This window comes from Lycium barbarum, chromosome 3 (genome assembly GCF_019175385.1).
Source record: "Lycium barbarum isolate Lr01 chromosome 3, ASM1917538v2, whole genome shotgun sequence".
Lineage (NCBI taxonomy): Eukaryota > Viridiplantae > Streptophyta > Magnoliopsida > Solanales > Solanaceae > Lycium > Lycium barbarum.
In genome coordinates, this window is record NC_083339.1 from 14,628,302 (window position 1) to 14,645,542 (window position 17,241).

Here is a 17,241-nt window from a genome sequence, read left to right on the forward strand (position 1 = left end):
GTAGAGCCCCCACTATCGAACACGTGTCCTCTTGGGACCAATACAATCCAACGTGGCACTATTAATAAACCTGCTAATGATACGCCCCTGATTCTCCGCATTATTTTATTGCACCACTACAATTATAATAGCATTTTGGTCCTTCAATTGTTGAAAATTTAATTTTGATCCCTATAATATTTAACTAAGCATATTTAATCTTCAACTAATAGGAATGTTCACTTTTGATACATTTGATTGTGAAGTGAATATCCCAAATTTATCATAATCATTATTATATTAAGATTGTATTATTACGTCATATTTAACGGTAATATATTTCTAAAGTAGTTCAAATACAACATATTTCCTTCGTCTCAATTTATATAATATTCTTTCCTTTTAAGTCAGTCCTTCAAAAAATAACATATTTCTATAATTAGAAACAGCTTAACTTTGAAATTCTCATTTTATCCTTAATGAAATAATTTTTAGCTATAAAAATTTCTTTGACTTGTTTTAAATCACAAAATTTAAAAGTCTACCTTTCCCTAATGAAACATCCTCATATAAACTGGGACGGAGCGAGTACTTCTCATAGGACTAAAAACACATAATTCAATTAATTAAAAGATTAAATGTGCGTCATCAGTTATCACAGTACCAAAGTTCAAATATATTTATGATTTAGGGACCAAAAATGTTAATTATTAATTCAACTTCGTAAAACCACGTCCTTCCTTTGGTAGCTTCCATTTACTTCTAGAACAAAAGCTCTCAAAAATTCTCTGTTAATTTTCGTAATTTGAATCTGTGAATTTCGATTTTTGTGAAGCAATGAGTGAAAATGGTGAGAAAATGGAGATAGAGAATGATGAAAAGAAGAAGAATAATAAGGTGTTAATGTGGGGATATCTTCCCGGAGTATTATCTCATAAGTCACCCTTAACTTCTCCGGTCGCTGTTACCGGTATCGACGTTGAATCCTGGACAGACGTTTGTGGTGGTGGTTGTGGTTTCGCTATGGCTATTTCAGGTAATTATACACGTATAATACGTATCTCTCTATAAATTTATTTTCTCAGCTTTTTGTTGTGGTTTTGCAATGGCCATTTCAGGTTATGTACGTATCTCTCTGTATATGTTGTGTTCGTGCACGAATATTTCTCTATGTTTATGGATGTATTTATGAATTAGAAAAAGTAGATCTTTCGTTTGTTTTAGTTTAGTTTGGCAAGCTTTCCTATTGATAGTCAAATATTTAGATCTACTATACTAGTAGTCGTAGTGTTACTCTTATAGTTTCTTGTGCTTCGATTTTTGTTATTATCTGTTGTTTCTTGTACTTCAATTATCGTATTATTTTATGATAGTTAATATTCCTTCTTTTTTTTTCAAGACTATTTTGTCATGCTGACTATAGCATTTTGCCATGGCTTCTTCACTTCTGTTATTTCTTTTTCCGATCTGCTTTGAATTGTTTTTCCTTGACTTTTGAAGATTGTGGAGCTTGTTATGGAGATCAGAGGCGGATTTAGAATTTAAAGGTGGCGGGTGCTATAATTTTCTTCAATGTACATCTTGTTAGGAATGTATATTTGGGTCGGGTCCCTCTCTTTTGAGTTTTGGGGTCAACTTAATAGGCCGTTTTTTATTTGTAAATATGAAAATTACATCTCAAAAATAAAAAAAACAAACATAATTAGCATCTTAAACAAGGAATCACACCTATTAACAACAGAAGTAAAATCAACATTTTCACAAGGAACTTACATCTTTTACGTATATTAAAAAATGAACTTGCCCAAGTAAAATAACATCTTCAATAAGGGAATTATACCAATCATAATAAGAAAAATAATAGAAAAACTCTTCAATAGGTAAATTATACCCCATAAGTAAATGTAGAATTAGATAAACTATAAGTTCTCAAAAATAAATCATAAATTTCATGTTTTTTCTAAGCAATGCTTATGAAATTTTCATCACAATTTAAGTAGTAAACTGATTTAAATTGAATTTAACAATTATAGAAAAGCATAAATTTTTATAATACATTCCCTCCATCCATTTTTATTTATCTACTATACTAAAATAAATGTCCATTTTGACTTGTAAGTTGTATAGTTTGAAAACCCAAGACATAATTTACCATTTTATACCTATTTTATCCTTATTATTAAGTACTCCAATTCATTTTTCATTTTATTTATTGCTTATTAAGAGTGTCCCAAGTCAAATATAGACAAGTAAACATGGATGGAGGGAGTAACCAACAAAAGAAATTATAAAAAAAATGAATTTTGATCTCAAACAAAAATTCTTATTGAGACTCACAGATTTGAGATTAAGAGAAATGCTTAATTTAAGGGATTTTGAAGTTTCTATTTTGTGTGTTCTCGTTAGAGATCACAGATAAAATAATAGAATAGAGGAAAGAAAATATAAATAATAACAAAATATAAATGATAAATGATAAAAAGATAAATAGAAAATTGGGAGAGCCGAAAAGGAAAATGACTGATACAAAGGAACTAAAAAGCACAAAGAAAAATGAGAGTCGGAAAATATTCAGGATAGATTCAAACTTGTGTCTACCAGCCATGGCACCTTTGTCTAATTTGCGATGGGGGTGGCAGAATCAAATATTTAATCTAGTTTAAGCAAATTGCATCAATCTAGGGAGTGCCATGCCACCCCACCCTAAAGGGTGGATCCGCCCCTGATGAAGATTATTCTGATTTTTGTTAGCGAATGTTGTAGTTAGTTTGACTCGGATCTTATCAATTCAGACGTGAATTTTCCCTCATATTTATGGATTACTAACAAAGAAAGTTAATTTGGAGCCAAATGTGAAGATTAGACTCCTTCCTATGTGTTGTTGAGAATATAAACTTGCTTGCATTATTTCATTTGTTCGCATGTTTGTTCATGAACTAGAATATCAATTAAGAGTGTTGTTTTATGAAATACATGTATTAGAAATATGGACTTATTCCAGAAGCAAAAGTCTAGTAGTTTTATTCTAAGTTGCGCGGACTCTTTACTTTCGTTGTCACACCCGTGTCGATTCTCCAAAAATGCACTACTTTTGGAGTGTTCGACACGCACCCGTCGATATTTTTGAAGAGTCCGAGCAACATAGGTTTTATTTATGTATTTGGAAGATATGAAGTGTGGACTTATTAACTAGGCTAGATACATGGAGAAGTTCAACTATTTGTGAGGTGGGTGATTGCATTAAGGTACTATTTTGGAAGGAAGTCTGGATTGGCCAAGCTCCTTTGATGAACACTTTTCCTCATATATTGACCATTTGCAGCATCCCTGATACTACTGTGGTAGAGTCCTGGACTCACAAGGGTGGAATATTTGTTTCAGAAGAAATTTGAATTATTGGGAAATTGGCAGGGTGACTGAGCTCTTGAAGGAAGTTGATAAGTTTAGAGGGACTTCTCCAACTCCAGATGTAATCAACTGGAAACATCACAGTGATGGGAGTTTCTCAGTCAGAAGAATACACAAGTTGGAAGTCCTGGAGCAACCAGGAGGAAGAACAGGTCCATGGACAAAGGTGTGGAAAAATTTGGTACCATACAAAATCAAGTGCTTCACTTGGCTTGTGACCAGAAAAGCCTGTCTCACCCATGAAGTCTTATAGAAGAGGGGAATGCAATTGGTCTCTAGATGCTATTTCTGCAATGAGACTGCAGAAACAAACAGTCATTTGTTTCTGCACTGTAGAGTGACAGCCCATCTTTGGTCACTGTTCTTCAGCCTCACTGGAAACAGTTGGACCATGCCAGAACACACAACTAATTTACTAAGTTGCTGGATTAGAAGAGGAGGAAGCAAATCTCAAAAGAAATGGTGGAGAGTAGTTTCATCATGCATCTATGCATCTGGTGGACAATTTGGAAGGAGAGGAATGGGAGGTGTTTTGAGGATAAATTTAATACTCTGCAGAAAATGAAGGGGAACTATTTTGCAAATTTTCAGTTTTGGTGTAAAGAAGCAAATGGAGAGGGAACAGAACAGTTGGTAGACTTTTTAGGAAGCATGTAAATACTTTTTGTCTTACTGCTCCTTGTGGATAACTTTTTAGAGGTCTCCAGCATTAAGTATCCTTAATGCTATTTACCAGTTTTCAAAAAAAAAAAGAGTCATGTAATGCAACCATTCAGATTAAGTCAAGTTGATTAAGTCTAGTGTGTTTTGAATGATGTTTGTGTTTTGCTCTCCCAAATTTCTAACATTTGGTATAGAGCCGGTGTGTTTGGTAGACAACTAAACGTAGAGAGAAGATGACTAACACTAATGTAACTCCATTTCACGTTCCAATGCTCACTAAAGAAAACTATGGACATTGGTACATCTGAATGAAGGCTCAGCTTGGAGCCTATGATGTTTGGAAAATAGTGGAGAGCGGAGTTGATCAAGAGGAAGATGTCGCTACCACAAAGAAGAAAGATTAAAAAGCGCTCAGTTGATGGATGAAATGATGTTCGAGAAGGTTGCACATGCAACCACTTCCAAGCAAGCATGGGATATTCTTCAAATTTTCTTTAAAGGTTTGGACAAAGTGAAAAAGGTTCGTCTTCAAACCTTAAGAGGAGAGTTTGAATACCTGCAAATGAAGAAAATCGAATCAGCTTCGGATTATATTTCAAGAGTCTTGGCGGTCGTATATCAAATGAAAGATATGGTTAAAACTCGGATTATATTTCAAGAATCTTGGCGAGTAGTATATCAAATGAAGAGATATGGTTAAAACTGAATGATGGCAGGGTCTTTGTAAAAACTCTACGATCCCTAGATTCAAAATTTAATTATATTGTTGTTGTCATTGAAGAGTCCTAGGACTTGCACACCATGACCAAAGAAGAACTCACGGGGTCTTGGTAAGCACATGAAGAAAATTGAAGAATCCGAAACAAAAGTCAGTTGAACAAGCTTTGCAAGCAAAACTTTCTTTAAAGGAGAAAGATGAAAAGTGTGGCTCGCAACAAAGAGGTCGTGGACTAGTGGTAGAGGTGGAAAAGGTGGTAATCAACCACCAACCAAAGAAAATAAAAGCCAAGACTCTTAACCAAGGAAGAGGTCATGGAAGAGGTAGGGGATGGAGGTCAAAACGAAGGTATGATAAGTCAAATGCTTAATGTAATACTTGTCATAATTTTGGTCATGATTCTTGGAAAGTAAGAATAATATGGAGGAGAAAAATAATTTTATGGAGATCAAGAATGAAGATGAAAATGACACTTTTTTTTTTTTGACAATGATAACATAAAATGGCACTTTACTTCTTGCACGCAGAGGAGAAGAAATTGAAGAAAGTGATTAATGGTATCTTGATTCTGGTGCAAGTAGTCATATATGTGGATAGAAAGATTTATTTATGGAGCTTGAAGAATTGAATGGTGGCAATATCACTTTTGGAGACTCTTCAAAAGTTCAAATCAACGGCAAAGGTACGATTTTAATTCGTTTGAAAGATTGAAGTCATCAATTTATCTCAGAACTCATGTATGTATCGGAGATAAAACTAATAGTTTGAGTTTGGGACAGCTTTCGAAGAAACATTATGGCATTCATCTGAATGATATAGCCTTTTTGATGTTGACACCTCTTCTAATATTGTATCTATATACTTGGTGTTGGGCGTTTTAGTCGTGTAGACCTCCTTAGCTGCGTTGTGGTGCTTCTTGGACTTTTTCTTGCAACATGTTTGGAGTTTCACAGGCTCCAGTTTGCCATGAACTCTTCTTTTCCTTTTGTGGAGACACCTCTAGTGTAGGTGATCAGGTTTTCCACTTGCCTCTTGGTTAGTTTTCATTTTGTAAAGATACCGTTCTAACTTTAACCTTCCACCTTTTTTCTGCTTCAGCATTATTTGATGGTGTATGTCTGAGCCACCCACAATATCCCACAATTCCTGACCGATGCAAATAATATTGCATCCTTGTGCTCCACAATCTACAGTTGCTTACGTAGAGCTTCTCAACTCCGTTGAGAGTACTTGCAAAATCTGTATTTTAGCGGTGCCTTTTGACTTGTAGCCTCCGACAGTAGCTTGTAGGATCTCCCTTGAATTGTTACCTCTTGATCAACTTGGCTCTGGTACCACTTGTCAAAATCGTCGTGCACAATTGGTTGCTCATAACTTGAATTTTATTATTGCAAAGTAAAGACTAGCTTCAGTCTTATAATTATTACACTTAATATTTTTTGCACTCACACTCTAGCAACTCTGTTTGTTGCTCTCTCTTACTTCTCACTTGATCACTTGTTGCTTACTTCAGTAACACTCTTTACTTGAGCACCTCACTTGCTCTCACTTCTTGAGCACACTCACATTTCAAAACAACAACCACTGTTTATAGGTGGAGATGGAAGGATCTAGTGAGAGTATTTACTACTCTCTAATGTTCCCAACTACCTAATTCTAGAATTACACTTTTACTTATTTCTAGAGTTCTTTCTAAACTTCTCATTCTAGAATTCTCCTTTCAACACTCTAGGATTCCTTGAACATTCTAGATTTTTCATAGTCTTAGAGATTAAGTTGGTGATTAATTTTAACAAAGTGGTCGTGGAATGCAACCCAACAATGTCCAAGAAAGGAATGACAAAAAGGTGCCGCCACAGGTGAAGTAGGGGGCGTACGGCTGAAGCTATGGATGTGGTGATCAACTCTGATGCTTGGGAACGACGTCAGAATCTATATGACCTAAAAGCCTCGGGTAAGTAGTTGGTCTCATAAACCGCCTTTTAAAATGGAGCTAGTTTTTATGGAAAATTTTGTAATTCCAATGTAAATCTTCATGTCCCGGGTAGAGCTGACTCTGATGAGTTTCCATATGTAGCCGAATAAGAGTGTTACTTTTAGTCATATGTTAAGTGGGCGGCTAGGAGAAAAAATCATCAACACGATATGAAGTGATCTTATTGTATTTTCCTTTTCCTTACTTTTCCTTTCAGTAAGAAGGGGAGGGTGGCTGATTATCTTCCCTCTGGGGAGAAACATTAGTACATTGAAGACCGAACTATTCCTCGTGGATTTAAGTATATTCGTGGGTAATCCCTCTTTGCATGAAGAATTGGTCTCTTTGTTCTCCAATCAAGGAGGAGCTCATTTGTGTCAAGATTTTTATTAGTAGAATATGACCAGAAGTGATGACACAACAGTGTCTACTATTGTAAGAGCATAATTGTAGCTCAAATAAACCTGAACATTGTCTCTTGTTAGAAGAGGGAGATGCATCTTTGCTCAAGGGAGGTGTTGATGAAGAGACACTAGCTATAATGCCTAATTATACAATTAGAAGAATTGGAGAAAATGTCCCTTATGTTTGAGGATAGTATACTCCTGAGCAATTTTGGTCCTTTAACAAATTCTGGCAGTTAAGTTTAACAGGAACTGTGGAAAAAAAATTAACCAGAAATATCAGGGTGCCATCAAATCTGGAAACTGCATAACAAAATCTACATCAGACACCCAGAAAAAAAAAAAAAAAAAAAAAAAGCGGTAAATACACTTCCAGACTGCACCAGACACAAGAAATAAACCAGAAATAGCAGGAACGGCAAAAACTGCAACTCCAAATGTGAGTTCCCGTAAATCAAGCAGCCAGAGTTTGATGGAAATGTGAGACCCTTTTGGCAAACTTAAAAGGTCAAACTTTTGAGGAGCATATCTAAGGAACTGTTTTAGACGTACCCTAAAACATAAGGGATCATTTTGGTCATTTCCTCGTTGCCGTTACATCCTACCAAGGCTAAACAAATATCCTTGTGCTTTGAATCTTAATTTCTACTATCACAATTCACAAGATCAGAATGCAGTTCATATAAGAACAACTCGACAAAGCATTGTTGCTTGTTAGAAGAGAGAGATGCATCGTTGTACGGTGTCGATGAAGAGACACAAGCTATAAGAACAAATTAAACGGTATGAATTATATCCAAGGGAAAACAACTAATCTTTGAGCTTTGAGATTAGTGTTCTATCATGAACAGCTATCCATTTTTGTCAAAAGTATAACTTATGTTTGAGTTACATATTCTTGCTTGATTTGTCAGCCTTCGTTGGTCATTGTTTTGATACATTTAGCATAGGGCATTTTCTTGAGAATAAGAAATGAAAACTTCCATGCTGGATCGTTCGGTCCATTCCAATATCATCCTATTTTTATGCCTTCTCAATGATATTTTTTCTTAAAAATGAGGCCAGCTCCATGACTGGATTTTTGGGTTTAACTATATATTATTTGATATATTGGCAGCAGGGTCTGGAAAACTTATTACGTGGGGTTCTGCAGATGATCAAGGCCAAAGTTACTTGACTTCAGGAAAACATGGGGTAATGTGGCAAATATTTGTTGCATGGACTGGTTTATGTAGTTCCCTTCGAATTGATTTTGCTATCTTCTATTACTGCATTTATCAAGGAGACTCCAGAGCCATTTCCAGTTCCAACTGAGGATCCAATCGTGAAAGCTGTAGCTGGTTGGGCACATTGTGTATCTGTTACTGGTAATATACTGTCATTCCGTATTTCTGGACTGTCAGTCATCACTTGGCTAATTTAGACTGTTTTGGCAGAACCTCCTCTTTCCTTTTCTTTTCTTATTTCTACTTCAAATCTTAAGAAAGATAGCAAAGACAATGGTTCTGCGATATTTATATTTCTGCAGAAAAGAATGATGTGTACACATGGGGCTGGAAAGAATGTGTGCCTTCTTTCAAGGTTGTTGCAAATTTCGCTGCTGGAGGAAGTGTTGAAGTTAGGAAAGAAAGTTTAGTAATAACTCAGCAAGGTAATGGAAGTTCAATTTCCAGTTTGAACCAGTTAAGAATTTTGGCAAGTTCATCTGCATGTTTATCCCTGGGAAGTTAACTAATATTACAAGGACTAATTGCTGCAGAGTGCCCTCAGTCTCAAGGCTCGAAGTCGAGTGGTGGTTCAGTCGCTCACCAAGATAATAAAAAACCTGAAGAAACTGCAAAGAGGAGAAGGACAGCGACGGCTAAACAAGAACTTGAAAGCCCACCACCTGCTGACGAATCTCTTTCTGCACCACCTTGTATCGTAGAACTGGATCCAGGGGTGAAGATAACCTCCGTTGCTGCAGGGGGGCGCCACACATTAGCATTGTCAGGTAATTTCGCTCCTTCATGCATGCTGTAGTCTGTTACCGTCATATTGGAAGTGGAGTCGGTTGCTTTGTAGTTATGCCATATAGTTTTGTAGGTCATATGAAGTACGGAGATATGGAAGAACTTTAATGTAAAGCAAGACACCTGATGCATCCTATTTTTGCCGGATTTAGATGTGGGACAGGTATGGGGTTGGGGCTATGGAGGTGAAGGACAGCTTGGCTTAGGCTCCAGGATTAAAATAGTGGCGTCTCCTCATCTTATACCTTGTCTGGATACTTCTTCACATGGACTGGACCGGAGTCTTGGGAGTCCTCAAGGAAGCATTACCACAGGGAGTCAGACGCGTAAAGCTTTGGGGAGCTACGTAAAGAGAATTGCTTGTGGTGGCCGGCATAGTGCAGTAATCACAGGTTAGTATGGAGTAAAGTTTGAGTACTTGTGTTGACTGCATAGGATGTAATATCTCTTAATAAGGGTACTGTTAGAAGCTGCACAATGTGAGAAGGAAAGAAGAAATGTTTTTGGAAATCTGTTCAAGGTTTTTAAGTTTGAATGACTTTTGAGTTACTCCATTTACAATGGAAGTTAGGGTCCATCTTAAATCATTGTCTTTAAATTTTGCATCTGAAAGTTGAGAATGATATATCATTTATCTATCTACTCAATTGGGTCTTTGTCTCAATTGTCAGATGCTGGGGTGCTGCTTACATTTGGCTGGGGATTGTATGGGCAGGTAAATGTTTCATACCATCACAGTATCACACTTCAAATGCGATGTGTGTCTTGTCCTGTTACCCTCAAAGAGTTCTCCACATGCTATTCTCTACAGTTTCAGAATTTGAAAGAAATTAAACTTGAGTAAGCTGCATCTTGCTTATAGTGTTGTGGATATATGTTTTCTTGCTGGAATAGAATGTCTAGCACTTGATAGCGGGTTTTTTCCTTCAAACTAGCAGATTGTAATCTTGTATAAAAATTCCTGTAAAACACCAGAAAGTTTGCACCTACAGTTTCAACTTTGTGGTGCCTGGTTCACGGTTCACTGCTTTTCTTTATGTCAGTCCTCTAGTCTCATTCTTTGTATTCAGTGTGGATTAGGTAATACAAATGACGTGCTGAGGCCAACTTGTGTATCTTCTCTATTGAACACTAGAATAGAAGCCGTGGCAGGTGGATTATGGCATTCTGTGTGCTTATGTGATCGTGGCCGTGTCTATACTTTTGGGGGAAATCAGTTTGGCCAATTGGGTCTAGGCACAGGCACAGACCATGCAGAGGTGCGTCCAAGAATTATCACTTGTTTTGTGTCTTTCCAGAACTTTTGTTTATGGACTCAAGAAGTTTCAATGTCCAATAATAGTATCTAGTTAAAGCTGAATTATGATTTCATCTAAGATTTTGGCTATAGTCGTCCCATGAGATGTGCCAAGAAGTGGGATTTGTTGAAATAGCAGTTCAAGAAGATTTCCGCCATGTGTTGTGGCTTTTAAATGTACCTAGACACTTGAGGGATAAGAGATCATTGTCAATTTCTGACAGCCAGTTAGTTAGACCATATAATTCCTTACACATTTGCAGTTTTGCCGCTGCATTATTGTAAACCTTTTTTATTTGAGGGATCTAGAAACTCAACAGGAGATTTCTGTTACAGACATCACCTAGGCTTGTGGATGCCTCAGTACTGGAAAACAAGAATGCCAAGGTAGTGTCTTGTGGAGCTCGTCATAACGCCATAATGACAGGTAAGTGTCGAGACTATCAAGAAGATGAAGTGCATTTCAGACTGATCCACTGGACAACCTGAAGTTCTTTTTTTTATTTTTTATTTTCCCTTGAAGACAACTTGAATTCACTTAGTTAAATTTCAGACCTAGCTATTCCATTTGTGGTGATCTGAGGTGGAGATGTTATTCAGTACAAGCAATTGTTTGTCTACCTGTGACTAGCTAGTCTTTGTAATTGAAATCTCCTTGAAATTTTATGAGTCGCAGATATGCTTTCGACACTGAGTTTGAATATGCTTGTTTTCCTACCTATGTGGTACATCATATTTCCTGTTGATCAGTATCAATTGTGTTAAATCGATGAGGAGCTTCCAGTAAAGATTTAGACAATATGAAGCTGCTGGCATGTCAATGTCTATACGTTTGCTAATGTTAGTAATCTAAAAATATCTTTTGCTTTGACTTTTAGAGGACAGCAAAGTGTATAGCTGGGGATGGAACAAGTATGGTCAAGTATGTAAGAGATTATTACTCTTCCACATATATTACATTTGTGTTCCGTCTAACCATTTGCTTTCTGTTCCAGCTTGGCCTAGGTGATACGGTTGACCGTAACGATCCTTGTGAAGTGCCCATCGATGATTGTACTCCGAAGAATGTAGCGTGTGGGTGGTGGCACACACTATTACTTGCTGAAAGTCCATGATATCCCCATTATTTGGAGAGAACTTCTATAGTTAAGTAACCCACTGACACTCATTTGCACAAGATCAGGGTGTGCTGTGCACCTGGATTGATCTCAGGTCTCAGGTTTACTTTCAGGATTCTGGAGATCTTGTTAGAGCTGTAGTATTTGCTGGACCAATGTACAGTTTGTTGATTGTAACTGATATTTAATTCAGCTATTCTCTTCGAGTTTGAAACTGACGTATCCATAGTTTTACAGACTTATTTGGGGGTTGAAGTGCTACAAAAATAATTCTGTTTGATTTTTTAGTCTATCTATGAGAGGAGGTCATGTGAAAAATGCATGAGAAGCTCTTCTTCGTCTTATAGTATGGACCGGTATGTGACTTTCGGTGTTCGCAAGTTACATGTTTAGACTATTATGAGTTGGGACAAGTTCCTCTTTTATGGATCATCTTTACTGGCATGTTAAAGAAAAATGTGGCAAGCTGAAAAAACATGTAAAGTGTCAGCTTGGCCATGGGAGGTGGCGAAGGTTGGGTCAGAGAGAAGCATTTCTTTTAGAGCTAAAACATGTATTAAAAGAAAGGATTGAGCAGAAGTGCAAGGAAACTAGTTTAAACATAATATTTGAAGAGGCACGTTTTAATTAAAAGTACTATGTTAGATTTGTTTGGTATCGTTTGACTGGAGAGGGCCCCCAAGAAAAACGGGATTTCAACACATAAGATGAATATACATAAAATATTGTTATGTACTGTGATTTACAATCAGTATCACGCTAAAATGCATCGAGGCGAGTGTCGTAGGGTGTAAGTTCCAATATTTTAGACGTAGTGTCTGAATGTTTGAACATGCACAAGCCATAATTGCTTAATAAAACTTTTTTAAATAATCAAAAGTAACTCATAATAAATTCTCTCAGAAAAACTCAAAAGTCAAAGGATCCTTCTAACTATTTATTCTACTTTCATTAACACAAAAAAAAAAAAAATTACTGAGTAACTAATACTGTTGGAATTAATGCATTCACAAGGATACTATCCTTGATTTTTATGTTTTTTAGGAGTTCTTTATTGTTTCAAGAATATTATTTAGTCTTTCAATATTATCTCTTAGTTTTTCAAAAAATCTTTTAAAAGTTTGTGATACATGTATCTTGTGAATTGTGATACATGTATCTAGTTATTTGTGCAAGACTTTTGAATTGGATTTTGAGTAGTATAAATAGAGATGTAATTGATGATTGTAATCATCTTAAGTGGCCTTAAGTAGCCTAATACAACTTGAGCATTCTCTAAGAAAAATATTCTCTTCCTATTCTTTCCTACAAATTGGTATCAAGAGCAGTTTTCGTTCTTAATCTGGGGTTAGGTGAAGAAGAAAAAATTATGGCATCTAAAACAAATGATGGTGCTGATTCTTCAGTTGTTCTTACTCCATTTTTTTATGGAAATGACTTTGAATACTGGAAGATAAGAATGAAAACTTATCTGAAAGCTGAAGGTTTGTGGACTATTGTTCCAAATGGCTATGAAGAGCTAGAAGACGATGGTGAACGTTCAGTAGCAGAGATGAAAAATCTTGAGGCTAAGCGTCGTCAAGATGCAAAGGCTTTGCGCAAAATTCAAATGGGAGTCTCAAGAGCAGTTTTTGCAAAAATTGCTACTTGTGAGACTGCAAAGCAAGCTTGGGAGTCTCTGGAAGCTGAGGTGTATGGTGACGAAAAGATACGCACTATCAATCTTCAAACTCTTAGAAGAGAGTTTCAAAATTTGAAAATGATAGAATCTGAAAAAATCGATGAATATTGCACAAGAGTCATGAATATTGTTAATGAAATGAGAAATCATGGTGATGAAATTTCTGACCAACAAGTTGTGGAAAAGATTCTAATTAGTGTCACAGAAAAATATGAGTATATTGTTGCTATCACTGAGGAGACGAAAGATTTTTCTAAGCTTTCCATCAAAGAGCTAGTTGAATCGTTCCGTGCACACGAGAAGCGAAGATTTTTTCGTGAGAATCAACCCAAAGAGACGACTTTCCAATCCAGAACCAATGAGAATTCTCAAAATTTCTCAAAGAATCAACAAAAAAAAAGTACAATAAAAAAAAAAAAAAAAAAAAAGCAGGATCGTGATGGCTCTACTAAGAAGGTTGAAGAAAAAGGTGAGAAAAGTACTAGTCTTTTTTGTAAAATTTGCAAAAAGACTAATCATAATGCAGAAAAATGTTGGCATAACGGCAAGCCCCAATGTAACTTTTGTAAAAAGTTTGGCCATATTGAGAAGGACTGCAGGCACAAGCAACAGGAGCAAGTAAATTTCTGTGAAGGAAAAGAGGAAGAAAAGGAAGAAAACCTTTTCTACGCTTCTCAATCTGATGCTTCAGCAAAAAGCAATGAATGGTATGTTGATAGCGGTTATACCAATCATATGACTGGAGATGAAAAGGCTTTCCTCTCAATTAATCGCAGCATCACTTCTAAAGTGAGAATGGGGAATGGAGCCTTAGTTGATGCAAAAGGTAAAGGTACCATTTCGATCAACAGAAAAAGGAGCGGTAAGCAAATTCATGATGTCCTTTATGTTCCTGACTTGGAAGAAAATTTGCTTAGTGTTGGTCAGCTCATGGAAAATGATTATTCTCTTGTGTTTAGAGATAATTGTTGTAGAATTTATGATAAAATTGAGCGAAATCAAGTCATTGTTGAAGTAAAGATGATAAAAAGAAACTTTCCTTTACAACTTCATTACAATGCATTCAAAAATGAAGTTGTAGATGATTCATGGCTTTGGCACAAAAGGTTTTCACTTGAATTTTCATGGTTTGAAGCTTCTGAAGCAAAAAGACATGGTGCAAGGCCTTCTTGAGATACATATTGAGGTGGATCCATGTGAACGTTGTATTATGGGAAAGCAACATAGAAAATCTTTTCCAAAAGCGAAGTCTTGGAGAGTAAGTGTACTTTTGGAACTAATCCATATAGACATTTGTGGACCAATGAAGATTCCATCTCTGGGAAGCCAAAGGTACTTTCTAATTTTTATTGATGATTTTTCAAGAATGACTTGGGTTTATTTCTTGAAAGAAAAGTCAAAAACATTTGCTACATTCAAGAGATTTAAAGCCTTTGTTGAGAAGCAAAAAGGTTGCAGCATCAAATCCATTCGCAGTGACAGAGGAGGTGAATACACAAGTCGAGAATTTGAAGAATATTGCAAAAATGAAGGCATTGAGAAGCAACTTACAACAGGGTACACTCCTCAACAAAATGGTGTATCTGAAAGGAGAAATAGAACCATTGTTGAAATGGCCAGAACGATGATGAATGAGAAAGGGCTGCCAAAATATTTTTGGGCAGAAGCAGTACATACAGCAGTGTACATCCTCAATAGGTGCCCGACAAAGGCATTGAAGGATAAGACACCAGTTGAAGCTTGGAGTGGAATGAAACCTTCTGTAAGTCATTTTTAAATTTTCGGGTGTATTTGTTATGCTCATATACCTGCTGAAAAAAGAACAAAATTGGATGAAAAGAGTCAAAAATGTATATTTCTTGGTTATAATGATGTGACAAAAGGCTATAGGCTTCTCGATGTCAAAACTAACAAACTTGTTGTTAGTAGAGATGTCATTTTTGATGAAAAAATAGCATGGAATTGGAAAGATAAAAAAATGGAGAATACTTCTATCATTTCTTTAAATGTGTCAAGTCAAAAAGAGGATGAGGAAGAGGAAGATGTCCCTCAAGGGGGAGAAATCTCAGATTCAGAAGATGAAGAACCACCTCCAAGAGGAACAAGAATGTTGAGTGACATCTATCAAAGATGCAACTTTGCCTGTATTGAGCCAGAAAATTATGAGGAGGCAATAAAGCATGATGTTTGGAAGACAGCCATGGTAGAAGAAATTCGGATGATTAAGAAAAATAATACTTGGGAGCTTGTGGATGTACTCAAAGAAAGAGAAGTTGTAAGTCTAAAATGGATTTACAAAATCAAACTCAATCAAGAAGGAGAATTTCAAAAGCACAAAGCAAGGTTGGTTGCTAGAGGTTTCACTCAAAAGCCAGGTATTGATTTCTACGAAACTTTCTATCCAGTTGCACGTCTTGAGACAATTAGAACCTTGATTGTTGTTGCTGCACAAAAGAAATGGAAGATTTTTCAACTTGATGTTAAGTCTGCATTTCTAAATGGAAAACTTGATGAAGAAATTTATGTTGAGCAACCTCAAGGATTTTTTGTTCAAGGGAGAGAAGAGAAGGTGTACAGGCTAAAAAAGGCTTTTTATGGGCTGAAGCAAGCGCCAAGAGCCTGGTACAATGAAATTGATACATACTTTCTGAAAAATAATTTTCAGAGAAGTAAAAGTGAAGCCACTTTGTATGTGAAGCAAGAACATGACAGCATTGTCATTGTTTGCCTCTATGTGGATGATCTGATTTTTACAGGAAATGATCTGAAGATGATGCAGAAATTCAAGCAAGATATGATGCAAACCTATGAAATGAGTGATCTTGGGTTGCTACATTATTTCCTGGGCATTGAAGTTTCTCAAGTGAAAGAAGGAATTTTTATTTCTCAAAAGAAGTATACTAAAAGTATTCTTCAAAAATTTAAAATGATGGATTGCAGGTCTGTGGCCATACCATTAGCAGCAAATGAGAAATTCATAAAAGATGATGGAGCAAAGAAAGCTAATAGCTCACTTTACAGGAGCTTGATTGGAAGCCTGCTATATCTTACTTCAACAAGACCTGACATTATGTTTGCTGCTAGTTTATTATCCAGATTCATGCAAGAACCAAGCCAAGTGCATTTTGGAGCTGCAAAGCGTGTTCTACGCTACTTGCAAGGAACAATGGATTATGGGATAATATACAAATTTGATGGAGATTTGGACTTAATTGGCTATTCTGATAGTGACTGGGTTGGAAGTATAGATGACATGAAGAGTACTTCTGGTTATGCTTTCTTATTTGGTTCAAGCATTTGTTCTTGGTTGTCAAAAAAGCGAAGTGTTGTTGCTCAATCCACTGCCGAAGCAGAATATGTCTCAGCAGCTAAGGCTACTTCTCAAGCTATTTGGCTTAGGAGAATTCTTGAAGATATTGGTGAAAAATAAAAAGAAGGGACTATTTTGTATTGCGATAACAAATCAACGATTGCCATTGCCAAGAATCCGGTCAACCATGAAAGATCGAAGCATATTTCCATCAAGTACCATTTTATCCGAGAAGCACAAGAGAAAGGTGAAATTCAGTTGCGTTATTGCCAGACAGGAGAACAACTTGCTGACATCTTCACCAAAACACTTCTTAGAGAAAAATGTTGTTATCTTCGAGAACACATTGGAGTTGTCAAGCAAATGCATTAAAGGGGAGTGTTGGAATTAATGCATTCACAAGGATACTATCTTTGACTTTTATGTTTTCTAGGAGTTCTTTATTGTTTCAAGAATATCATTTAGTCTTTCAATATTATCTCTTAGTTTTTCAAGAAATCTTTTAAAAGTTTGTGATACATGTATCTAGTTATTTGTGCAAGACTTTTGAATTGGTTTTTTGAGTAGTATAAATAGAGATGTAATTGATGATTGTAATCATCTCAAGTGGCCTTAAGTAGCCTAATACAACTTGAGCATTCTCTTCGAAAAATATTCTCTTCCTATTCTTTCCTAC

At 36.1% G+C, this 17,241-nt stretch overlaps 1 protein-coding gene across 9 annotated transcripts; it reads left to right on the forward strand.

Moving 5' to 3' along the window:
• Positions 1-694: 694 nt before the first annotated feature.
• LOC132630470 (ultraviolet-B receptor UVR8-like) lies at positions 695-11,816 on the forward strand. 9 transcript variants are annotated; one of them, XR_009578591.1, is made up of 11 exons: positions 697-1,015; positions 8,265-8,341; positions 8,430-8,514; positions 8,676-8,798; positions 8,907-9,140; positions 9,312-9,551; positions 9,831-9,874; positions 10,230-10,418; positions 10,793-10,883; positions 11,133-11,378; positions 11,452-11,556. XR_009578591.1 is itself a non-coding variant. In XM_060346037.1 (11 exons), the coding sequence occupies exons 1-11, from the start codon at positions 817-819 to the stop codon at positions 11,569-11,571; spliced, it is 1,443 nt and encodes a 480-aa protein (XP_060202020.1). In that variant the 5' UTR covers positions 701-816; the 3' UTR covers positions 11,572-11,816. The 9 variants fall into 9 exon arrangements, 8 of the variants coding, with proteins under 8 accessions (XP_060202024.1, XP_060202025.1, XP_060202023.1 ...); XM_060346037.1 differs by having other exon boundaries at positions 701-1,015; positions 8,433-8,514; positions 11,335-11,378; positions 11,452-11,816; XM_060346035.1 differs by having other exon boundaries at positions 702-1,015; positions 11,335-11,378; positions 11,452-11,816.
• The last annotated feature ends 5,425 nt before the right edge of the window (positions 11,817-17,241 follow it).

Bases quoted from the DNA above. Each gene is read 5' to 3' on its own strand.
- LOC132630470 (XM_060346035.1), top strand. From the start codon at position 817: ATGAGTGAAAATGGTGAGAAAATGGAGATAGAGAATGATGAAAAGAAG. The intron at 8,799-8,906 runs GTAATGGAAGTT...TAATTGCTGCAG, and splicing joins TTTAGTAATAACTCAGCAAG to AGTGCCCTCAGTCTCAAGGC. The intron at 9,552-9,830 runs GTTAGTATGGAG...CTCAATTGTCAG, and splicing joins GCATAGTGCAGTAATCACAG to ATGCTGGGGTGCTGCTTACA.